The sequence below is a fragment of the Theropithecus gelada genome, chromosome 10, assembly GCF_003255815.1.
Source record: "Theropithecus gelada isolate Dixy chromosome 10, Tgel_1.0, whole genome shotgun sequence".
NCBI lineage: Eukaryota > Metazoa > Chordata > Mammalia > Primates > Cercopithecidae > Theropithecus > Theropithecus gelada.
Genome location: NC_037678.1, coordinates 3,846,650 through 3,872,475, shown reverse-complemented (window position 1 = coordinate 3,872,475; position 25,826 = coordinate 3,846,650). Strand labels below are relative to the sequence as shown.

Here is a 25,826-nt window from a genome sequence, read left to right as displayed (position 1 = left end):
AGGCTGCAGTGAGCTATGGTCGTGCCACTGCATTCCAGCCTGGGCTATAGAGTGAGACATCACTCCAGATTCTACCAATATTACAAAGAAAATGAAAGAATTTACTACTAAGTTCACGTCAATAAACTCACAAATTTGGATGAAATGGTTAAACTTCTCAAAAAGCAAAATTTGTCAGAAATACCAGAAGAAATAGAAAATCGGAATAGTCTGACAGCTAATAAAGACACCGAAGCTATTAATGACAACTTCCCATGAAGAAAACTCCACGCCCAGATGGTTTCACAACTGAATTCTTCCAAACATTTAAGGAAAAAATAGACTCAAGATTATAGGAACTCTTCCAGAGAACAGAAGAGAACAAACATGTATGAACTCTTTGTATGATGCCACTGTGACCTTGGGAACAAAACCAGACAAGGTCGTTATCAGAAGGGGGCTCACATTCAGACATCCCTCCCCTGAACCTACGTGCAAAAATCCTAAACACAATATCCACAAGTCAAATCCAGTGATACATAAACAGAGCACTATCTCACAACCAAGAGAGGTTTGTTTACTCCAGGAATGCGATAATGAGAAATTAATCTAACTCAACAAATTAACTGAAAGAAAGTCATACAATCATCTCAATTGATGCAGAAAAGACATTTATCAAATTAAATACCCATTATCCACTTAAAAAAAAAAAACTCTCAGAAAAGTCAGATTAAAAGGAAATTCTGTCTTAATCTGATTTTAAAAATCTATTAAAAACCTAAGAAACATCATTCTTAGTGGTGAAACACTAAAAGCTTTCTCCTGAGATCAGAACTGAGACAAGGATGCGGCCAGCACCCCTGTGTTGGTCCAAGCCAGGGCAAAAACATAAGGAAAAGAAATAAAAGAGAGAAGAATTAAAATGGAAGAAACAGAACTGTTATTATGCACAGCTGACGTGATCGTGTTTGACAAAAATCTAAAATAATCATCAAACTATTAGCACCCATAAGTGAACTTTGCAAGGTCATTGAATGCAAGGTGAAATACACAATTCAATCACATTTCTATACACAAACAATAAAAAAAAACACAACAGTGCAGTAGGGAAAAGGAGACTTTCCCGTAAATGCTACAGGGTCAAGCAGATGTATCTATTTAATGAAAATACTAGGTTAGGCACCGTGGTTCGTGCCTGTAGTCCCAGCTACTTGGGAGGCTGAGGCAGGAGGATCGCTTGAGCCCAGTATTTCAAGGCCAGAGTGAGCTATGATTGCATGGCTGCACTCCAGCCTGGGTGACGGAGTGAGACCCTGTCTTGAAAAAATGAATACATAAAAAGAAAGAGGAAAATGAACCTTGACTGCTCACCTCACACTGTACAGAAACATGAATTCCAAATGGGTTATGTAGATCTAAATGTGAAGCGGAAAACAATAGAGCTTGGAGAATACCACATCTTCATGACTTTGGAGTAGACAAGGATGTCTTCAATAGGACACAAGCTTACCAGAAAGTTTTTAAAATCATAAAAATAGGCCGAGCATAGTAGTTCACCCTGGTAATGTCAATGCTTTGGGAGGCTGAGGTGGGAAGATTCCTTGAGCCTAGGAGTTTGAGACCCAGTCTGGGCAACACAGCAAGACCCCAGATCTATGAAAACATTTTCAAAAAATTAGCCAGGCATGGTGACATGTGCCTGTAGTCTCAGCTACTTGGGAGGCTGAGGCAGAAGCACTGCTTGAGTTCAGGAGTTCAAAGCTGCAGTGAACCGTGATCATGCCATTGCACTCTGGCCTGGGTGACAGAACAAGACCTCATCTCCCTTCTTCTTTTTTTCTTTTGAGACAGAGGTTTGCTCTTTCGCCCAGGCTGGAGTGAAGTGGCGTGATCTCAGCTCACTGCAACCTCTGCCCCCAGGGTTCAAGTGATTCTCCTGCTTCAGCCTCTGGAGTGGCTGGGATGACAGGCATGTCCCACCATGCCTGGCTAAGTTTTGTATTTTTAGTAGAAATGGGGTTTCATCATGTTGGCCAGGCTGGTCCTGAACTCTTGATCTCAGGTGATCCACCCGCTGCGGCCTCCCAAAGTGCCAGGATTACAGCTGTGAGCCACCATACCCGGCCAAGACTCTATCTCTTAAAAAAAAAAAAAAGAAAGAAAAATACGAGATTGAAAGGCAAGTTATAGAATGGGTAATTCTTATGAATTACATAAATTTATGTAATTCATAAATTCAATAAAAGATTCAGATCCACAATATGTAAACAGTTTCTACACATCATTAAGAAAAAGATACAACCAGCCAGGCATAGTGGTTCACGCCTATAATCCCAGCACTTTGGGAGGCCGAGGCAAGTGGATCACTTGAGGCCAGGAGTTCAAGACCAGCCTGGCCAACATGGCGAAACCCCGTTTCTACTAAAAAATACAAAAAACTAGCCAGGTGGGGTGGTGCATGCCTGTGGCCTGTAGTCCCAGCTACTCAGGAAACTGAGGATCGCTTGAACCCAGGAGGCAGAGGTTGCAGTGAGCCAGGATCGCGCAACTGCACTCCAGCCTGGGCAACAAAGCGAGACTCTGTCTAAAAAAGAAAGAAAGAAAAAAAAAAAATACAACCAAATGGAAAAATGCACAAAAGACTTGAACAGAACCTCACAAAAAGGGATATCCGAATGGCCCATGAACAAATGAATGTGTTTCTAATTAACCATTAGGGAGTGCAAGCTACAATCACAATGCAAGACTACTAACGCTCCCCACCACGGCTGAGATGTAAAGGTGTGGCTAAGATGTAAAGGTGTGGCTGAGATGTGAAGGTGGGGCTGAGATGTGAAGGTGTGGCTGAGATGTAAAGGTGTGGCTGAGATGTAAAGGTGGGGCTGAGATGTAAAGGTGTGGCTCAGATGTGGGGCAACCAGAACTCCCGCGCCCTCAGGGAGGAATGCAGGCTGGCAGCGTCTTCTCAAGTCAACACATGAAACAAACTCATGCAACCCAGCAACTCCATTCCCAGCTATGCACCCAGGAGAAATGCAGACAGGTGCAAAAGACATGCTCTAGAATGTTCACAATGCTACTGTTCATGACAGCCCGCATCAGGAAGCTGTCCAGATGACCAGCCACAGCACCATGGGTGAATACATGGCCGTAACATTCACATCACGGAATACCATACAGCCTAGAGAATGAACAAACGGCAGCCCCACGCAACAGCGTGGAAAACTTCACAAGTGTCACGTTGAGCCAAGAGCCAGGCACAAAAGGGTTCATACTGTATGATCTGATTTCTATCAAGTACAACAATGAACTTAGTTGTTTAGAAGTCACGGCAGTGGTTCCCCTTTGGGGAGTCATGACCACAGGGGCACAGTGGGGGACCCTGGAGCTGGCAATATTCTGCTTCTTTATCTTGGTGCTGGTTACACAAGTGTGCTCAGCAAGAAAATTCACCCAGTGCACACTCAGAGTGAGATCCTCTGTATCTGCGACATGATAATCAAACACTAAAACAGCCTGAAATCCCAGCACTTTGGGAGGCCGAAGTAGGCGGATCACTTGAGGTCAGAGGTTGGAAACCAGCCTGGCCAACGTGGCAAAACTCCATCTCTACAACAAATATAAAAATTAGCCAGGTGTGGTAGTGGGCGCCTATAATCTCAGCTACTTAGGAGGCTCAGGCAGGAGAATCGCTTGAACCTGGGAGGAGTTTGCAGTGAGCCGAGATTGCACCACTGCACTCCAGCCTGGAAGACAGAGTGAGACCGTCTCAAAAAACAAAAACAAAACAAAGAAAAAAGCCCACTGAAACAGATAACAGGGTTAGAAGTTAAAATTGCAGAACAGCTGAAACAACAGAGTCATATACAATTTTTACATACAAGTAGACTATACCAAATGCACAATTATCAAGATGAAAACGAACACACATTCTCCAGTGGAAGGCAGGGTTCAGAGAACCTTCTCTTGGAGTCTGCACCTATAGGATCAGGTCTGGAATCCAATCACCTAAAGTCTCATGAAAACAGGTTTGATGGGAGGAAAGGGAAAGAGAAAAAGAAAACAGGATGGACAGAAAGCAGGGAGTCGAGAGACAAACAGAGGAAGGGAAGGTGGGAGAAACGGACGTGCTTTTCTGAACAGCCTAGTGCGGAACGACACGCACAGGAACAGGGCTTGTGGTGGTTTGAGATGTGAGGATGGTCAGGATGAGCTTGTCATGACAGCAGGTGGTGGAGGCCAAGTCCCCCAGGATTAAACAGGGAAGTGTGGAAACACAGGTCCTCCCACCCCAGTTGTAATCAAGAGGAGGGTTCTTTCAAGCAAGGATGCTGCTCTGAAGTGGATATATGGGAACACCTCCTTTTAATAAACTGAAATTCACTTTCTTGATGTAGATGCCAAATTCATTCAAAGATACATAAAACTAACCTAAACACGTGCCATTTCTATTCTACGGGTGAAGCCTATACTGTTGTCAAGACTGTGTATCGGCTGGGCTCAGTGGCTCACACCTGTAATCCCAGCACTTTGGGAGGCTGAGGTGGGAAGATCGCTTGAGCCCAGGAGTATGCGATCAGACAGGGCAATACGGCAAAACCCTGTCTCTACAAAAAAATACAAAAAAATTAGCCAGGCGGGGTGGCACACACCTGTAGTCCCAGCTACTCGGGAAGCTGAGGTGGGAGGATCACTTGAGCCTGGAAGGTGGAGGTTGCAGTGAGCTAAGATCACACCACTGCACTCCAGCCTGGGCAACAGAGCGAGACCCTGTCTCAAAAAAAAATTGTGTATTAGGGTTATAAGCAAACAACATGAAATAGTGTTATGAATACAAAATGAATGAACACCAACCACTTTGCGTGTGTGTGTGTGTGAACCTTATGTTTCTTTTTTTAAACTTTTAAGTTCACGAGTACATGTGCAGGTTTGTTATATAGGTAAAGTGCATGTCATGGGGGTTTGGTGTACAGATTATGTCTCCACTCATCCTACTACTTTTTAAGGGTGACAAAGTCTTGTTACTCAGCATGCAATAACTAACCCACCAGGCTCCGGGCTCCTACTACATTTCAGATGTGGACACATCCTTGGCTGGGCATGGTGGCTCATGCCTGTAATCCCAGCACTCTGGGAGGCCAAGGTGGGCAGATCACTCGAGGTCAGGAGTTCGAGACCAGCCTGGCCAACTTGGCGAAACCCTGTCTTTACTAAAAATACAAAAATTAGCTGGGTATGGTGGCGAGTGCCTGTAGTCCCAGCTACTCGGGAGGCTGAGGCAGCAGAATCACTTGAACCCAGGAGGTGGAGGTTGGAGCGAGCTGAGGTCACGCCACTATGCTCCAGCCTGAGCAACAGAGCAAGACTCCATCTTGAAAAAGAAAAGAAAAGAGAAAAAAAAGATATGGACACATCCCAGACAGATATGAGTTGTATTCCTCCATGGGTCCAGTTTAATTCTCACATTTACCTCGAATGTAAAAGCTATTACCATCCCCACTTCCAGAAAGAGAAACTGAGGCTCAGAAGGGTAAGTGACCTGCACCCAGGCCTCCTGGCTAGTGAGCAGGGGGCTGGACTCCATGCCAGGTTCCAGGCTGTGGAGCCCATGCCCTTTGCACTCACTGGGCTGGTCAGCTAATGAGGAATTAAGTCAGCCTGACTCATCATGTCCACCTGCAGTATGGCCAGCTGCATGAAATGGGGAGACACGTCCGGAAGATCACCCAATCAGGAGTGCGCGTGCCACCACGGCCATCCTGTCTCTCAGTCCAAACACACACGTACTCAGCTTCTCCAGCATCTCCCGCAGGGTCTGCAGCCACAAGTGACACAGCTGCTCCTCTGGGCACCAGAAAGTCACCTGTGCCCACTTCCAGCGGTGCCGTCGTGCTCTCTTTACACAGTGAACTGCACAGAAGCAAACACGCTCATTAGTGCAAGGTTTGCAGCGTCACTGACAACACCTCAAGGGAATATGCACCAAATGCAGCTAATTATAGGTTCCTAACTGAACTTCCCCAGGGGTTCTCTTACCTTCTAATGAGTTAGTAACTTTCAAGGTATATTAGAAAAAACATCCTATCTTTCAAACGTTTTAGGTCACATAAAGGAAAAGGGCCGATGTGATGACTCACGCCTGTAATCCAGCACTTTGGGAGGCTGAGGCGGGCAGATCACCTGAGGTCAGGAGTTCGAGACCAGCCTGGCCAACACGGTGAAACACCCGTCTCTACTTAAAATACAAAAAAATTAGCTGGGTCTGGTCGTAGGCGCCTGTAATTCCAGCTACTCAGGAGGCTGATGGAGGAGAATCGCTTGAACCCAGGAAGTGGAGATTGCAGTGAGCCGAGACCGGGCCATTGCACTTCAGCTTGGGCAACAAGAGCGAAACTCCGTCTCAAAAAATAAATAAATAAATAAAAATAAGGGAAAAAATGACCATTAACTAAAACATTAACTAAAGGTAGCATTTGGGAAAAAAAAATTAGGAAGATTTCATAAAGACAAACCAATTCATTGAGCTCGTTAAACTAGTAACAAAAAAGTTCCCTCTCGTGTAATCTACATAGAATTAATGAAGACTGTGGGAAAAGACATTTAGGCTCTCTCACCTGTAAAAGCATAAGGCTTTTCCATTTTCTGCCATTTTCCACTGCTGTGATGTTTCCCGTGAACGTCTGTTTCCTCAACGGCGATGATCTCAGATACAGGCACAGAGCAGGCATCTGTAAAACACCACGTCCTTCCGTCAATAAATTCATCAGAATCAACACAGGTAAAATCAGTCCAACTCCAAGAAGCTGAGAATATTCTGCTTTAATATTCTCATTAGATATTCAGGCTGGGTGTGGTGGTGCGCACCTGTAATCCCAGCACTTTGGGAGGCTGAGGAGGGAGGATCGCTTGAGCTCAGGAGTTCAGTGAGCTGTGATGGTGCCACTGCACTCCAGTCCTGGCAACAGTGTAAGGCCCCATCTCCAAATACTAAAAAAAAATTTTTGGCTAGGCACGGTGGCTCAAGCCTGTAATCCCAGCACTTTGGGAGGCCGAGACGGGTGGATCACGAGGTCAGAAGATCGAGACCATCCTGGCTAACACGGTGAAACCCCGTCTCTATTAAGAAATACAAAAATAAAAAGGACAGTTATAGGTCACCTTTAAACTCAGAGCTAAATAACTGCGGGCAGCTCAGTGTTACCAGACGGCGGGATGTTTTATTCAGCCGAGTCACCAGATGGAGGCTGCGATTTTTCACACCATTTGCTCAGCCATTCAAGCAGCAAATGCTGACCATTCTGGGCCAGCTACCATGTTAAATTTGGGGAAATATGCTCAAGACACGGCCTCTGTCTGCAGGACAGTGTCTGGTTCGGAAATCCAAGTGGGAGGGAGACACGTGACAGGACCCGGGACAGCTAGAACCACAGAGCGTGCAAGTGAGGCAGAGCCCAAGTGTGGCGGGACTGGAGTGCGGGGGGACTTCCAGGGACCCAGGGGATGACAGCACCGGACATGCTCCACCCTGGCAACCAGGAAGGGCCAATTCCACCCGAACCACCCGGGGCATGTTCATCTGGTGGGCAGCTGCAATTACAGGCCTGCACATCAAAGAAAGTTCTGGGCTGGGAGCAGAGCCATGGGAGGTGACGGGTAACTGAAGTCCAAGGCCTGAAAGAACTTGCCCAGGAGAGCATGGGATTGAAGACAGCAAAGCCAAGTTTGAGCAAGCTGGCTTCCAAAAGCTTATTCTGGAATTACTGTTAGGCATGTATGATATATTTTTATACAGAAGAATGTTATAATTTGTGGTTAGCTTCCTAGGTTGGCTATAAAACCTGCAATATAGCTAAAATACTATGTTTTTGCTGTAGCTAAATGCAAAAAAAAAAAAAATGCTATAACATTTGTAGTAATTTTGCATCATTTTTAAAGTTGTTGCCCATGGAAATTAAGTTCTAGGAACCTGAGAGGGTAGTGTCTGAACTGGGCCTTTGACCACGGCAGAAACCCTTGAAAAGTCAGTAGTGGGGCCTCCTGATTCCCTCTGAAGTGAAGCCAGCTCCAGGGGAGCAGACTTGCTGGGGAGAGGGTTACAGAGGAAGAAGTCTGGCTGGAGAATAGAGGTTTCAAGGTCCCAGGAGGTGTCCGTGTGCATCCTGCTTCTGGGTATAGAATGTGGGGTCCAGAGAGACTCTTAGGGACCCGACCCTCCAGTGCCCCACCTGGGCCTCCCTCCTGGCCTCCCACCTTTTTTTTTTTTTTTTTTTTTGAGATGGAGTTTTGCTCTTGCTGCCCAGGCTGGAATGCAGTGGCGCAATCTCGGCTCACTGCAACCTTCCCCTCCTGGTTCAAGTGATTCTCCCTCCTCAGCCTCCCAAGTAGCTGGGATTATAGGTACCCACCACCACGCCCTGCTAATTTTTGTATTTTTAGTAGAGACGGGGTTTCGCCATGTTAGCCAGGCTGGTCTCGAACTCCTGACCGCAGATGATCCACCTACCTCAACCTCCCAAAGTGCTGGGATTACAGGCATGAACTACCACACCAGGCCCTGGCTTCCCATCTTGCCCTCGAGGCTGTGACTCTAGAACATAATTTCCACCCATTTCTTATTCTCCTCTCCCTCAGAACCCTGAACCCCGATGCTCCAGGCCCCTCTCTGCTCTGCGGGTTGGCGTCCATACAGGACAGCCACACGGGATCTCAGGGCATCTCATACACCCGCACGTGGATCAGCTTCCCTGTCTCCGCCACCAGCCTTCGCATGCGGCTCTTCTCGTCTGGCACGGCTCGCCTCCTTAACCACCCCCTATTTCTTGAGGTACTGGCCTTGCCCTCCCGGTCCTGCAGGGACGTGACCATGGCACTGAAACCCTGTGAGTGCACCTGACACCATGGCATCCTCGTCCTATGAGACAGAGCTAATGCCAGGCCTCTGCAGCTCCGGGACCCAGCATGGGCCACGCTCGGGGCAGGGTTCAATGATACAGACAGTGAGTCAGGAATCCACCACCTATGGATACGACAATGCACACCGCGATCTTCCTGGACTGCTGAGCGCAGGCTTCGGGACCTGCTAGTGCCTGTGGATAACCACAACCACGGCTGTCTGATAAGAAGCGGCGACAGGCAGTGAGAACAAGCCATGGTCTGAGAGTCAGCAGTCAGGTCAGTTCCCCAACATCTGATGGACTGGTTTAGGAAACTGCACAACAGATAGCACGGAAGTTATAAGTGACTCCAGGACAGTCACCTGAGTCCACAGGTTACTAACTTTCAGCCTTGCACATTCAGTCCCACAGACTCCAAGAGCCCAGGAAGGGACTCGCCATGCTGACCAGGCTGCAGGCCATGCCGTGCCAGGGGTGCCAGCACGAGGCCAGGTGGTCCACACAGGTCCTGCTGGAAGGAGTGGCGCAGGCCTGGGGGCGGGGAGGGGGCGGGGACAGTGTCAACATCAGGGTCAGGGTTCAGAGGATTCCCCGTGGGTGGAGGAAGGCGACGTAGGGGCAGGAGCCGGGGAGAGGCAGAGGCCGCTGGGAGGGAGAGGGCGAGCGGCTGTGAGAGGGTGGCCGCTGGGAGGGAGAGGGCGAGTGGCTGTGAGAGGGTGGCCGCTGGGAGGGAGAGGGCGAGAGGCTGTGAGAGGGTGGCCACTCTGGGCGGAGGGATGATGATCCCACTTGAGTATGACTGAATAACTACAAGTGTTCAGGACAGGACAGGAGACTGAACCAAGGACACCGTGGGGTGAGTCCAGGTACCTTCTGCCACTCTGGACCTGCAGCAAGTTGTACCTGCTCCTCTGGTGTGAGAAAAAGACATAGATGCCAGTGGCGGTCATTCGTTTACACACACGTTCCTTTTACACAGATTAATAAATGGAATTATTGTCTCTAAAAAGGGACAGGAAAGTTAATAGACGAATAAAATTCAATCTTGTCTGCACAGCTTGAGGAATGTCAAGAATAAGAACACAGGGCGGACACAGTGGCTCACGCCTGTAATCCCAGCACTCTGGGAGGCCGAGGCAGACGGATCACTTGAGGTCAGGAGTTTGAGACCAGCCTGGCCAACATGGTGAAACCCCGTCTCTACTAAAAATACAAAAGTTAGCCAGGTGTGGTGGTGTGTTCCCGTAATCCCAGCTACTCAGGAGGCTGAGGCATTAGTGGCTTGAACCCAGGAGGCGGAGGCTGCAGTGAGCCGAGATTACACCAGTGCACTCCAGCCTGGGCAACAGAGTGAGACTCAGTCTCAGGAAAACAAAAAAAAAAAAGAAGAATATCGCTGACCTCTGAACAACATGGGCTTAACCTTCGAGGGTCCACTGACGTGGGGAGTTTTCATTTCTCTTTTTTTTTTTTTTAGACGGAGTCTTGCTCTTGTTGCCCAGGCTGGAGTACAGTGGCATAATCTTGGCACACTGCAACCTCCGCTTCCTAGTTTCAAGCGATTCTCCTGCCTCAGCCTCCTGAGTAGCTGGGATTATAGGAGCCTGCCACCACACCCGGCTAACTTTTGTACTCTCAATAGAGATAGGGTTTTACCATGTTGGCCAGGATGGTCTCGAACTTCTGACCTCAGGTGATCCGCCCGCCTCGGCCTCCCAAAGTGCTGGGATTACAGGTGTGAGCCACCATGCCCAGCTGGATTTTTCAATAAAAGTGGCACTGAGCTCAGCTGCCTCTCTTGCCTCCCCTTCCACCTCCTCCATCTCGTCCGCCTCCGCCACCCCTGAGACAGCACGACCGATCCCTCCTCTTCTCTTCCTCCTCAGCCCACTCAACATGAAGACCACGAGGATGGAGACCTTTGTAACGATCCACTTCCACTTGCCGGATAGTAAACATATTTTCTCTTCCTTAGGGTTTTCTTAACCACATTTTCTTTTCTCTAGCTTACTTTACTGTAGTAATACAGCATACAATTCAGGCCACATAGGAAATATGTGTTCATCGGCTATTTATGTTATCGCAAGGCATCCAGTCAACAGTAGGCTGTTAGTAGTTAAGTGCTGGGGAAGTCAAAAGTTTTCAACTGCACGGGGCTGGGGCGCTGACTCCTATGTTGTTTGGGGGTCAACTGCACTGGGTACGGCTCAGGACAGGGCTTCCTCGCTGACTCAGGAGACCTGAAGTAGTGCGGCCAGGGCAGGAACACATTCTCCAGGCGGCGATGAGTGGCTGGACTTGGCGTGGCTTTGGCCTGCATGCGGCTGCTGTCTTACTGAGGGTAAGCCGCTAAGCCTGGAGCACGGCTGTAAAGGGGGTGGAATGATGAACCCCACAGGGGTTTTAGAAACTGTAGTAAGATAAAGGGTGAAAAAGTTTCAAGCACAAAAATGTCTGATAAATGATGGCTTCCTTTCTTGTCAAAAAGGCTGGGCTCGGCCGGGCGGAGTGGCTCACGCCTGTAATCCTGGCACTTTGGGAGGCTGAGGTGGGCGGATCATGAGGTCAGAAGATCGAGACCATCCGGGCTAACATGGCGAAACCCCATCTCTACTAAATATATTCAAAAAATTAGCCAGGCATGGTGGCGGGCACTTGTAGTCCCAGCTACTCAGGAGGCTGAGGCAGGAGAATGGTATGAACCTGGGAGGCAGAGCTTGCAGTGAGCCAAGATCACACCACTGCACTCCAGCCTGGGCAACAGAGAGCAAGACTCTGTCTCAAAAACAAAACAAAACAAAAAAGGGCTGGGCTCGAGATGGAGGCTCTGCCTCCTTCAGGCCATTGTCCCTGTGTTAAGCTGGGGACTCCACAGTGAGACGCCTCCGGCCTGGCAGCACTCACCCCTTCTCCCGCTCTCCTCACCTCGGTGTGTCACGGGCATTACGCCCTAGTCTTCGAAACTCTGATTTCTAATTAGGAAACAAAGAACCGGGCCAAGAATCTGAACAAATGGAGAGCAGCTCCCTGCAGGGGGGCTCAGGAAACGCTGGCCAGCGTCTACCGGTTGGAGAGCTGTCGCCTGCTCATCTGAGGGCAGGTCATACGGACGGCAGTGGGGCCACCGAGGGCTGGCACACAGGAGAATGCAGACAGTTCTCTAGAAGCAGAAGGAACTGCCCTCCGAGGGTGAGTCTCAATGTGCTGGCTCCAAGCGGCATCCCCGCACAGCACGTAGCATGTGGACATGCCACAGCATCCGCGGGAGAAAACACACTTGACCCGGGTGGACAGACGCTGTGGGAACATCTCGCAAAGGGTGGAAGGTGGGAATTTGGGGCACCTTCATATTCTTTTGCTGACAGAGATAAATTCTCCTGCCCATGAGACACCACGGTGACTCATATTGACATGCAGTGAGCTCTCCAATAAAGGTAACGATCAAATGGCCATCACATTCCAGAAAAATCAAATGCCACGTCAGCGAGTGAGCCTGGCCTTCTGGTTCTCGGGCGGCTCACGTGTTTGCCGGCTCCCTCTCTGCAGACCACTGCAGCATTTGCCACAGTCCGGGTGATGCCTGCTGGGGCAGCTGAGAGCACGCTGGCTTCCAGTTGCTTCTTTTTCCGTTCTGTTCTCTGTGTTTTTTAGTGCTTGTTGTGATCCACTAAAATCAAATTTACTTCACGCTGGTGACTCACAGATGAAAACAGTGCCTGCTGTCAATCAGTTTTGACACTAGAAGTTCCTGGATCAAACTGAGCCACGCATAGTGGCCTCCCGTCCAGCAGGAGGGCGCACAGGTTTCCCGTGTGTCACAGGAGCACTGAGTGTCTGCCAGTGACACGGGTACACGTGTGTGAGCATGCTCATGGCAGGGCAGGGTCGAGGTGGCGGAATACACCGCTCCAGACCTCACGCAGTCATCGGGAGGCCCCAGATGTCTTTCGCCTCTTGGGGATATGCAACGAGACAAAAGCAAGTTCACAGCCAAGGGTGCAGCTGTCCCTGGGACTCTCCACTAAAACAACCTGCCACGTGAGAGCTGACAGAAGGAAGCGGGTGAGAGAGCAGGCCGCTACCCACTGTGCCCACTGGAGAAGTGCCAAGTCCAGTGTGGAAGTCTGTGGATCATACCCACACACAGTGCAGGGGATGCTGAGGTCCTGTAGAAGTGGCACAGGCCACACTGACCTCCGCATGCCCGGCCCACTTAGAGTCCGAGCAGTAAGGGTCACCCCAGAGGAAGAACACCCAAAAGATCCGAGCGGCTGGGAGTCCTGATTCCCCCTGCAATTACATGCAACGCAAATGCATTTCCCTGGCAACCCGCCACTCAGTAAACACGAGCCGTGTGAACATCTGATCTTCAATAAAAATTAAAGGTGAGCACTTGCCTATGCCAAGGAAGACCAAAAACCAGCCCTGCCCACCACTGCCAGGGAGAGTCCAGAAATCCCACGTGCAGCAAACTCAGAGAGTGGTCAAACTGTCCCCCTTCCCTCCCCGCCCACCACGTCCACCCCGACACAGCCCTTGATGGGTCTGATACACAGACAGAAGGTTGGAGAAGCCAGAACCCATGTGGTGCCCACAGGTCAGCCCTGAGCTGTGACTTATCCAGACACGATTGCACGTCTGTGTCCCCAGCCCTTGTCTCCACTGCAGGTGCTGTTGTCACACAGGGATGTGCCCAAGTTTGGATTTTTATGGGAAACCTTCTGATTGTAGAACATTAGTTACAATTTTAAAAGGAAAAGAAAAACTCACCATGCAAATCAAACAAAGAAAAAAATATGTGGCAAATTTAGCCCAAAGACCTCTGCTCTGCAACCCAGTGAGGCTGAGCCATGGTTACTCTGACCACACGGATGATGAAGAAAATCTCATAGCAAGCCCCCAAAGTTCATAATGCTGGGATAAGGTACCTGCCAATTATAACTTACTGCTATTTCATGCCATAAAATGTGACCTTTGACCCTTGTCAGCACATCATTAGTAGCCACCAATGTCTCTCTCTCTCTTTTTTATTTTTTTTTTTAAGACAGGTCTTGCTCTGTCACCCAGGCTGGAGTACATGGGTGCAGTCTCATATCACTGCAGCCTCAACCTCCCAGGCTCATGCAATCCTCCCACCTCAGCCTCCCAAGTAGTTGGGACCACAGGTGTGTGCCACTATGCCCAGCAATTTTTTTTTTTTTTTTTTTTTGGAGAGATGGGGTCTCTCTATGTTACCCTGGTTGGTCTCTCTAACTCCTGAGCTCAAGCGATCCACCCGCTCAGCCTCCCAAAGTGTTGGGATTATAGGCACGAGCCACTGTGCCCAGACTTTTTAGTTCTAGGGACACATCTCAAGTAAACAGTGTCCATTCCCTGTGGAACCCACCCCAGAAATCCTTCCTCGTCCTAACGTCCCCTGATACCAGCCTGAGGGTGCTGTGGTCTGCCTGCCCCACTCTCAGGCAGGGGCCTGGTCAGCACCCCACAGGACCACCCGGTGACCACCCAAGGTCCGAGGGCTTCTGAACGTCCTGCGCATGCCCCAACCCCCGCCCCCCGGCCCTGCCAGCCCCGCCACTCCTTAGCATGGATGCTCCGTTAGCATGCACAAGAGGCCTGGACCCGAGGATGCCAAATCATTCCTCTCAGGAAACAGGACTGTGGCATGTGGACGGGCATGTCACCTGCACAGCCCACGTGGCAGCCAACACACAGGACTCTATTTTTCCTGTTAAGCCAGGAGGTTCTGGAGGGCAGGCTGGAATCACACACCTGCGCAGCCCCATCTGTGGGTTCCGGAAGTGAATCAGGCTAATCCTAGACCTGCTTAGATGACACCCGCAGAACTGAAGTCCATACCAGTCGGCATCTCAACACAGAACCCCCGCCGTCCCCACTCCACGCCCACTGTCAGGCCGCAGGAAACCTGCGTGAGCCTCCCGTCCTAGCGACGAGACGGGGTGTCCGAGGGTTCCAGGGACCATACGGTGCCTCAGGGAACTTTGTCATGGGAACTGGACTGATGTTTGCTCCAGGAACCCTGCTCTTCCCGCCGGGCACCCTGCTATGAAAGGCCACGGGGGCTACTTCAATCCCAGAGTCCCTGCCTTTGAAGAGGGAGCTCAACCCAGATTCTGGAGCCGCCTCGCTCTGAGTCCCCACTCCCCACCTGTGAGCTGAGCTCTAAGTCCCACGTCTCCACCTCCGAGAAGACAACGAGGGGCGTCTCAGAGGGCTGTGAGGATCCCACTGGGTGTGAAGCCACAGCACCGCAGGGCACGGCACACACTGGCCTACATGGACAGCAGCATTCAGACGTCCAGTTCTGGCCAGGATGAAGCAAGCCCGACTGCCTGTCTCTCCCACCCGCTACAACGAAAAACTCTGGACAAGACAGAAGAAACAGGCAATGAACCGAGGACACCAGAGATCCACAGCGGCAGGCCTGCTGGTTGGAGAGGCTGGCGTGCAGAGTCAACGGCTGGGAGCCAGGTTTACCTCCAGCTCTGGCCTCGGGGATGTCTGAGCTATGGGGCAGCAGGGTGGGTGCAGGCCCTGTCCCAGAGGAGCCAGGGTGTGCTGGGGGCAGAGGGGCGCTCAGAGCAGAGGGGGCTGGAGCAGGAATACTTGGCTCTGAGAATGACCAGATGAGTCCAGCCTCGCTCCTGAGGGACCAAACCAGGGCAGCCAGGGCCTCAGAGGCTGGGCAGTCAGGTGCCACCTCCCTCGCCACGTGAGACAGACCTGCCATCTGTGCCTAGCCAGACTGAGTACCTGCTTTTGAGAAAGAAACATTGGCTGGGTCTGGTGTCTCATGCCTGTAAGTCCAGCACTTTGGGAGGCTGAAGCAGGAGGACTGCTTGAGGCCAGAAGATTGAGACCAACCTGGACAACATGGTGAGGCCCTGTCTCTACAAAATAAATTTTAAAAATTAGCCAGAATGACAGTACATGCCTGTAGTCCCAGCTACTTGAGAGGCTGAGGTAGGAGGATGGCTTGCGCCCAAGAGGTTGAGGCTGCAGTGAGCCGAAACTGAGCCACTGCACTCCGGCCTGCGAAACAGAGAGACTGTAAATAAATTAATAAATTAATGTAATTAAATAGAAAAATTGTCCAAAGGACTTTATTTTTTATTTATTTTTTTTAAGAGACAGGGTCTTGCTCTGTCACTCAGGACGGAATGCAGTGGTGCAATCATGGAACACCGTAACCTCGAATTCCTGGCGTCAAATGCTCCTCCTGCCTCAGCCTCCTGAGTAGCTGGGACTACAGGCATGCGCAACACCCAGCCTCCAAAAAACATTAACAGGACTCGGCCTTACAAAATAATGTAATTGTGGGTTGTTTCCTGGATATTTGGAACATTATTTTGTAAGGCCGAGACAGGGTTTCACCGTGTTAGCCAGGATGGTCTCTGTCTCCTGACCTTGTGATCCGCCCGCCTTGGCCTCCCAGAGTGCTGGGATTACAGGTGTGAGCCACCACACTCGGCTGGGTTAACGTTTTTTAAACATTTTAAACTGATATAAAAATTGATGGCCGGGTGCGGTGGCTCACGCCTCCCAAAGTGCTGGGATTACAGGCGTGAGCCGAGATCACGCCACTGCACTCCAGCCCAGGTGACAGAGCAAGACTCCATCTCAAAAAACAAAACAAAACAAAACAGAAAACAAAACAAAACACAAAAAAAACCCCACAAAAAATTAGCCACGTGTGGTGGTGGGCACCTGTAATTCCAGCTACTCGGGAGGCTGAGGCAGGAGAATGGCATGAACCCGGGAGGCGGAGCTTGCAGTGAGATCCAGCCACTGCACTCCAGCCTGGGCGACAGAGTGAGACTCTGTCTCAAGAAAAAAAAAAAGTTAACCCTTTCTCTATCCTATTTATGTTATTATTATTATTGTTATTATTATTTGAGATGGAATCTCGCTCTGTTGCCAGGCTGGAGTACCGTGGCACAATCTCAGCTCACTGCAACCTCCGCCTCCCAGGTTCAAGTGATTCTTCTGCCTCAGCCTCCTGAGTGGCTGGGACTACAGGCGCATGCCAACACACCCAGCTAATTTTTGTATTTTTAGTAGAGTTGAGGTTTCACCATGTTAGCCAGGTTGGTCACGAACTCCTGACCTCAAGTGATCTGCCCACCTTAGCCTCTCAAAGTGCTGGGATTGCAGGTGTGAGCCACCGCACCTGGCCCCCATCATTTTTTTAAAAATTTATGGTATCTTACAAAAGACATTTTAAAATTATTGAGTCAAATAATCTAGCTTTTTCTTTATTCTTTCTGGATTCCATGTTGGTTAGGAGAGTCTTTTCCCATTCCAATATTATAAATTGTCCTCTATTTTCTTGTAAGAATTCACAGCTGGGTGCAGTGGCTCACGCCTATAATCCCAGCACTTTGGGAGGCCGAGGCAGGCAGATCATATGAGGTCAGGAGTTTGAGACCAGCCTGGCCAACATGGTGAAAGCCTGTCTCTACTAAAAATACAAAAATTAGCCTGGCATGGTGGCAGGTGCCCGTAATCCCAGCTACTCAGGAGGCTAAGGCAGGAGAATCACTTGAATCCGGGAGGCGGAGGTTGCAGTGAGCCGAGATCTCGCCACTTCACTCCAGCCTGGGGAACAGAAGAAGACTCCAAAAATATAAATAAAATATATTATATACACTCAAAAATACATATATACACACACACACATTTTCCTATGATTCAGCTTTCTACTCTTAAATATGCATCCAAGAGGAGCAAAAGCATAGCCCCCAAAGGATCAGGGTGTCTTTATCCACATAGTCAAGCTGAATGGACTGGGAACTGTCCAGAAGCCCATCAGCAGGTAGACGGATACACTAGTGTACCCACACAATGCAATATGACTAGTAACCGGAAAGATGGAACCGCTGACATGATGAATCTTAAAAAAAACACAAAATGAGATAAAGCAGCTGGGCACAAAGAAGTGCACATGGCACGATTCCATTTACATGAAACTCTATTAGCATCGCACCCGTCCCTGGCGAGAAAACAGCCCAGGGCCCAGGAGAAGGTTCTGGGCTGCTGCTATCCGGGTGATGTTTACACAGGTGCACGCAATTATCAAAATTTATCCAGCTATGTGCCTTAAAATGTCTGAGTTTTATTGCAGCAAATTAGACCTTGATAAAGTCAATTTTTTAAAATCATGTTTTAGGAGGGGAATTAGTAGCGTGGAAAACACTCTGCAGTATGTTTTCTCAGCTTTTCTTTCATGCATATTTACATATACACAAATACCAAATATTAATCACATCTAAGTCGAAGAATGACTTTTTGTGTATGCTTTTCTGTGTTTTCTAGATATTATTAAATCAACATGACTTACTTTTGTAAGCAGGAAAAAAAAATTTTAAAGTATCTGTGGCATGTCTATGTTTTGCCAGGCACTTTGCAGGATGTGCTGAGGACACGACAGCACTGACCTGCCCAATGAGTTCACCACCAGCTTGGGACATCCCAAGTGGGGTTAGTGCAAGGAAGGGGAGGATCCTCCCACAAAGGTAGAGCCTGGGCAGCAGCCCCCTCACCCACCAACACACACACACCCACACACACACACACACTTCCCAGGCCCAGGGTTTATCTAAGTGTGTTTTGCGACAGCCAGGGGAAATAACCCAGATATCAACGCAGTGTTTCCAGTTCAACGAGCATGACCCACTTCGAGTTCCTGTTTTTGTCCTGCCCTACTTCCCACCAGGCTGGTGGCCCAGGGCACCGCTGTCGCGGCTTCCTCAGGTGCCTGGGTGAGGTTCTGGCCCAGGAAGCTGCAGCGATCCGAATTGCTAGTCCTTGTCTTTGCTCTTTTTTTTTTTTTTTTTTTTTTGAGACGGAGTCTGGCTCTGTCTCCCAGACTGGATGGAGTGCAGTGGCGCGATCTCGGCTCACTGCAAGCTCTGCCTCCCGGGTTCACGCCATTCTCCTGCCTCAGCCTCCCGAGTAGCTGGGACCACAGGCGCCCGCCACCTCGCCCGGCTAGTTTTTTGTATTTTTTAGTAGAGACGGGGTTTCACCGTGTTCGCCAGGGTGGTCTCGATCTCCTGACCTCGTGATCCGCCCGTCTCGGCCTCCCAAAGTGCTGGGATTACAGGCTTGAGCCACCGCGCCCGGCCTGTCTTTGCTCTTGTACGGGTCAGTCACTGTCCCAGCATGATGACCCACAGAGGAAAGTGCACGTGCCTGGGTTTAAAGCCAGCCCCCTCTGTACATCACTGCCTCTGGGCCCAGTCAATTCCCACTCCTACTGTCCACATCTGAAACAGGGGTGATGCTACAGAGAAAACAAAGGAGTTGGAATAACTAAGTGGCCACCCCAGCAGGGCACACACAGTGGCCTTGCCTTTGTCCTTAGCCCATCAGTCACCTGGAGCTCCAGGGCTGTTCCTGCCTCATCTCACAGGTCTCCTAGGGCCAGTTTTAGAACAATTCTCCACCTCTCATCATTCCTCAACCTAGTAAATCCCAGTGTGCCCAGATACACCTGGGGGAGTGGCAAGGGCTGGACAATGCCACCTTGCTGACCAAATTAAATATCCTGTGAGCTGGGTTCACATTCTTCCGCCCTACTACGGCCCTACTGACCTCAAGCATATAAGAATCGAACCTGGGCCTGATTCCTTCTGAGGACTGTAAAGTTATGAGAGAAAACCAAGAGACAGTGTGGCTGTATTTCTGAACTCATTCACAACTCAGCGTTTCCCAACTTGCTGAGATTTTCCCATCGCGTGGGAGAGCACTCCGGGGTGGAGCGGGCAGGCTGCTTCCTGGAGGGAGCCCACCAGCCAGGGCCACCAGCCAGGGCCCCACCAGCCAGGGCCCCACCAGCCATGGCCCCACCAACCAGGGCCCTCCCTCTCCAAGAGGGACCAAGCTCCCCACAGACCAGTCAGGCAGCTCAGGATGAACCTGCACAAAAACGCCTTGGCTTAGTGAGAGTGAAGCAATAAGCATGCCAAGAGGCAGACCCCAGCACGCTGGACAAAAGCAGACGCCGTGCCGCATCAAGCCCTGACCCAGGCGACTAGAAGCCATAATGGGAGCTGGCCAGGGACGCCAAGGCAGAAAGCAGTGATGACTGACCTCCCACACAGACGCCCTGCAGGTGGGATCTGGTGTCTCCACAGCCACTGGAGCCTGTGGGAGGCCTTACAGCTCAGTGGCTACAAGCACAGCAGCTGATTGGGCCAGTTACTTCCAGTCCCTGCAGATCAGCCCCTTCATCCCTAGGATGGGAGCAGCTGCCCCCCAGGAACCCATTCGGTTTAAAGCCCAGCGGCACGCACTTAGGAAGTGCCTGGGGAGGCAGTCATTTTCCTGAAGCCTAGGGATTAACAACAAAGTACAAACCCTTCGGGCCCAGGCCAGGCATCTGTTCTCCTTGTGTGTGGGCCCTGGTAGGTAATATTTGAGGTGTGACGTTTCTCCCAAAAGGGACATGAGACAGACCTCAGAAAAGTCAAGTCTCAGATGCCCAGCCACAGATAGGTGACCCCAGGGCTGGAAACCAAGTGTTGGTCATGGGTCTGAGACCACCCCTCGACCTTGGCCCCACCTAACATTCAGCTCTGTCTCCACCAGCACCCAGCCCGCAGATCCTCACAGCTCAGCACCAGAAACCGCCCAGAAGAACTCCTGACCTTGACTGCCCACAAGGTCTAAAGGTGTCCTCCCAGCTCCACACATCCACCAGGGAATCCTGGCCTCCGCCACACCCATCCCTATCTGCTCACAGGGTCTAAAGGTGTCACCCCAGCTCTGCACATCCACCAGGGAATCCTGGCCTCCGCCACACCCATCCCTATCTGCTCACAGGGTCTAAAGGTGTCACCCCAGCTCTGCACATCCACCATGAATCCTGGCTTCCACCACACTCACCCCAATAATTAAAAAGAAAAAAGCCTGGGCGCCATGGCTCACACCTGTAATCCCAGCACTTTGGGAGGCCAAGGTGGGCAGATCACCTGAGGTCAGGAGTTCGAGACCAGCCTGGCCAACATGGTGAAACCCTGTCTCTACTAAAAATACAAAAATTAGACAGGCATGCTGGCAGGCTCCTGTAATCCCAGCTACTCTGAGGCTGAGGCAGGGAGAATTGCTTGAACCTGGGAGGCAGAGGTTGCAGTGAGCCAACATCGCGCCACTGAACTCCAGCCTGGGCAACAGAGCAACACTCTGTCTCAAAAAAAAAAAAAAGAAAAAGAAAAAGAAAAACAACAACAACAAAAAACAAAAACAAACCGTCTGTCCTCCTGCAGGGCTCTCTCTTCTAGCAAACAGCAGCTCCAACAGACCTCCTTCCCATACTCAGTCCCTCCACATCCAACCCTGACCACCGCCATCTCCCATCTGCACAGGGCCAAAGCCTCCCCATTGCAGGACCCATCCCTCTTCTGGGTCCTCCACGCAGAGGACATGAGATCCCTGGAAAATGCTAAGTTGGATAAGGCCCTCCAGGCGCTCCCACTCCACTCACTGAGAAAAGCAAGTCGCCATCTCAGCCTGTAAGGCTGCAGGAGACCTGGGCCCCACTCTCCCTCCCCCCATCTCCCTTCACTCCTGCTACACTGGCCTCCTGGTGGTCTCAGGGCCTTACACTCGCTGCTCTTCCGGCCTGGATGGATCTGTCCCTGGAATGCAGAGCCCTCAGTCTCCCCAAGTCTCTGGTCAAAGCCACCGTGTGAGTGAGGACTGCTGAGACCACCAGCTACCACACAGTGACCTACCCCACCTGCACAACCCTGCCCCCTACCCTGCAAGCTCTGTCCTCTGTGCCCAACTCCATTAGACACTTGTCTCTGTGTGCCCTGTCTCTCCCTTTAAGGAAAAAAGCTCTGCTGCAGCAGCGACTGTGTCACACATGCTGGCCCCCGTCTGTCCCCAGCAGGCATACAATAAACATTTGCCAAAGAGGGCATGAATGAAATGGAACACACGGCTACCACCCAGCCTGGGTCTCCTGTGCCGCCAACACCTCCCCCTTCTCACTGTCCAGACCTGAACTGCTGCAATCCTCCCGCTGCCCCGGAGAGCGGAAGGGCACCTCTTTATAAGCCTCTGCCAACCTCTCTGCCACCAGACAGCTCTGCCCTAGAGCTCTGCCCCAGAGCCTTGAGGAGGCCGTCCCGCCGCTGCACCGCGGCCCTCCAGGGTGGCTGTGCGTCCTCCATGTTTACCAAAGTCACTCTTCTCCTCATCTGGAGGGCCTCTGTGGGGCAAATCGTCAACCCGTGGCACCGAAATCAATTCCCCCATCCCGAGTAGGGAGCACACCCCACAGAAGGTCAGGGGCTCCTTCTTTAACTTCTTAACAGTAAGTCCTCATCCTGCAAGGGCGCCTCTCAGGTTTCGGATCCCTGCTTAAAAAAAGCATCTGTTCTTGGATTAAACTGCAATGCTCGGGGTGGGGAGCGCCTGACACCCCCCTCAGGATCCATCCACAGTCCGTCTTGTACAGAGGTGCCCTGCGGACAGACCGCACCGGGGGCCACGACCCCGTGAACGCGCCCCGGGTACCACCTCCCCGCGGGGATGGGGCGCCGGCCTCCCCTCCACTGCGCGGCGCTTTGTCCTCCGGTTCCCGGAGCAGACGGTAGCGCCCAGCCCGGACCCTGGTCCCGGCCTCCCTCCCGCCGGCCCCGACCCTCCCCGGCGCCTGCGCTCCCAGGGCCCCCGGCCTCAACACGGTCGCCCGCTCCCCGCACCCGGTCCCCCTAGCCGGGTCCCCCACGCCGCCCCCGCTCCCTGGCCCGGTCCGGTCGAACCCGGGCGGCGGCGACACTCACCCGCGCCGGGGGCGCCGGCTCCGGGCCCCGGGCTCCGCCACCAGCGCAGTACCGCCCGCGCGGGCTCCAGGCTCACCGCGCAGCGCTGCTGCTTCACCCACAGCACTGAGTGCAGCGGCTCCGCCGCCCCCGTCGCCCCCATCGCCGCCGGCGGGCTTGTCCGCCAGGCGGGGGGCGCGCGGACGCCGAGGGGCGCCGGACCGTTAGCGGCCCCTGCAGTGGCCCCGGCGGCAGGCGGCGGGAGGCGGCGCTGCGTCACCCCGTACGCGGGCGGCGGGGACCGCGGAGGGGCCGGGCGAGGAGGGGCGGGGGCGAGGAGGAGGGGTGGGTAGAGGAGTGGCCGGGAGCCGAGGAGAGGCGGGGGGGGACCCGAGAAGGGGAGAAGGGGGCGGAGGAGGGGGCCGGGATGGGGCGGGCCGCAGCCAGGGAGCTGGGGCCGGGAGGCGGCTGCCTTTCTCTCCTCTCCTCTCCGGCGGGTGCTGGGTGCTGGGTGCTGAGTCTGGCGCTCCCGCGGCCGGCCGGGACTCAGTGGCGCCTTCCGCGCGGGCCGCGGATCAGGCGGGGTCCGGGCGGCGCGGAAATGCAATCCTGGCGATCTGGCGCGGGGCGGGCCTGGATGGGGGCGCCACGGGCGGCGTGACCTTGGGCAGCGGGTGCCCTCTTCGATCCTGGCCTCCTGTCGGCCCGGGAGGGGACCTGCAGCTGGGCCCCGGCAGTCAGGGAAGCCTTTCAGGAGGCGGAGGTCTTCCTAGGGGGCTGGGACGCTAGCCCTTTGAACGCTCTGGGGCCTGAAGCCACAGAGCAGACAGCTGAGCACCCGCCCCTGAGCTGGCCCTACTTGGAGACATGGCCCCTGTGGCCCCAATTCACCGCCTCCCCAGGAAGGCCTCCCTGACCCCCCAGCTGAAGGAATCACCAGCCTGCAGGGACTCCAGCCCTGCCTTCAGAGCACACTCTGCCCCTTCATGCAAGCTCCAGTCTCTGTGCCCGCAGTGCCTAACACAGCCCCATAGGAAGCAGCCACAAGCTGGTTCAGAGGGCACATCCCTCCCTGATTTATCAGTGAAGACTGTGCTCACAGAGATTAAGTCACTTGCCCAAGAGCACGGGGCTCCAGTGTGGCAGAGCCTAGGCTCACACTGAGGTCTGGCTCTGACACTGAGGTGTGAGGCCTGCCCCTCCCCTCAGCTCCCCTGCCCAGCCCTGCTGCTGCAGACAGAGGTGGGATGGGCCAGGTCCATGTGGCCTTGCTGCTGTGCCTGGCACCAGGTGGCTGCATGTACAGGTCTTATCCTGCCAGCTCCTTGTGACTGTCTATAGGGCAGGAATCAGCCATGAATCATTCCTCCCTGGGAGCCAAGCCCCTGTTCAGGCCATGTAGTGGAGGCCCCAGGGCAGTCCTGCAGCCACCTTGGGTCCAGTCAGAGTCCCGGCAGGCCGTATCTGATCGTGGCACACAGTGGGGTGTGCAGCAGCAAGGCCTGCCCAGCCTCCTCCCTCCCACAGCTGCCACTCTGAGGCCTGAGAAATGTGGATCTGAAACTTACTTGGAAAGGAAAGCTCGTGCCAGTGGCAGGAGGGTGCTGCTGCGTGCGAAGAGGGTTGGCAGGCAAGGGTGGCGTGGGCAGGGGCCCGGGAGCACCAGTGTCCCTGCTGGGGACCTCTTCCCTGGGCCTCCCTGTGCTCAGGTTCTGCCTGTCCCTCCCGGCGTATTCACATTTCTGTCGTCTGTCTGCACACCTCGGCTTAAAATCCTGCAGCCAGAGTGGGGGACCCAGAAACGACTCAGAATTGCTTAGGCCCCAAAGGAGCTCCATTGTGGGAGACAGCAACATCAGTTACAACACACACAGGAGATTCAGTGAGGCTGCTAGGGCCCTCATCCGATGTGTCCTTACAAAAAGAGGAAATGTTGACTGGGCTCTGTGGCTTACACCTGTAATCCCAGCACTTTGGGAAGCTGAAGCGGGTGGATCACCTGAAGTCAGGCATTGGAGACCATCCTGGCCAACACGGTGAAACCCTGTCTCTACTAAAAATACAAAAATTAGCTGGGTGTGGTGGCGTGCGCCTGTAATCCCAGCTACTCCGGAAGCTGAGGCAGGAGAATTGCTTCAACCCAGGAGGCGGAGGTTGCAGTGAGCCGAGATTGCGCCACTGCACTCCAGCCTGGGTGATGAGAGCGAAATTCCGTCTCAAAAAAATAAAAAAAAAGAAGAGGAAATGTGGACACACACAGACCCCCGAGGCATATGTACACAGGGGTGGCCGTGGGAAGGAGCAACAAGAGAGTGTGACCTCCAGGAGGCCAATCCTGTGGGTTGGACCCTGACCTCAGACTTCTAGCCTCTGCGACTGTTAATGGGAGACGACAGATTGCTCTTGTGGAAGCCACCCAGTCCGTGGTATTCTATTATGGCAGCCCGAGCAGACCCAGGGGACCTGTAGTCCTAGGATGGGCTGGGGAGGGGCCTGGCCGCTGCAGACCCCCATGCTCATGCTCAGGGAGAGAGGGTGATGTCACGAAGCCCAAGTTTCCAGAAGCTACACGTCCTGCAGTTGAGTTGCATGGGAGAGGGGTTGGGTGGGGGTCAGGCCCTGTGTGGGGCCAGGGCCATGACTCTGGGCACAGCACGGGAGGGATGGGAGGAAAGAGCAGCTCCACCCCAGAGCAGCTGCCAGGTCCCTGCTGTGTGTTACACCCAAGGGGCTCTTTAGGAGCTGGCTGCGAAGGCCACAGGAGCTTTGAAAATGTAGACGAGGCCAGCCCTGGCTGCCTGAGGACCTCCCAGTACCTCACCCACCTCTTCCCTGGCAGGCACACCTTGCCCACCTTAGGCCCTGCCCCAAATGCCCTCCCCACACGTCTGCCTGAGAGGCCCCCACTCACCTTCTCCTTCAACCCCCATCTTGTCCCTTCATGCCACAGAGTCCCCTGTCAGCTCGCTGCATGGCACTTCCACCCCCAGCTGCCACAGGGCCTCACTTCTCCTTACGGCACTTCAGAACAATTGATGCCCTAGCCTGTTGCTAGCCTGCTGTGTACACGGCTGGTTTCAGCTTTGCACAGGGCCCTGAGCTGCCAGGTAGGCCAGAGAGCATGGGCTCAGCCCCAGCAGCCTGGAGTTCTGGTCCT

General features: G+C 52.6%; 1 protein-coding gene across 1 annotated transcript in view; it reads right to left on the bottom strand.

Annotated features, from left to right (window-relative positions):
• The window catches only part of CERK (ceramide kinase), a 54,643-nt gene extending 31,471 nt beyond the window's left edge, over positions 1 to 23,172 (bottom strand). Inside the window, exons 1-3 of the mRNA XM_025399847.1 lie at positions 22,691 to 23,172; positions 6,594 to 6,707; positions 5,767 to 5,889 (exon numbers count right to left, since the gene is read on the bottom strand). Coding sequence (XP_025255632.1) covers positions 5,767 to 5,889; positions 6,594 to 6,707; positions 22,691 to 22,832 — 379 coding nt within the window. The 5' untranslated portion in view covers positions 22,833 to 23,172. The remainder of the gene's footprint in view (positions 1 to 5,766; positions 5,890 to 6,593; positions 6,708 to 22,690) is intronic.
• Positions 23,173 to 25,826: the final 2,654 nt, after the last annotated feature.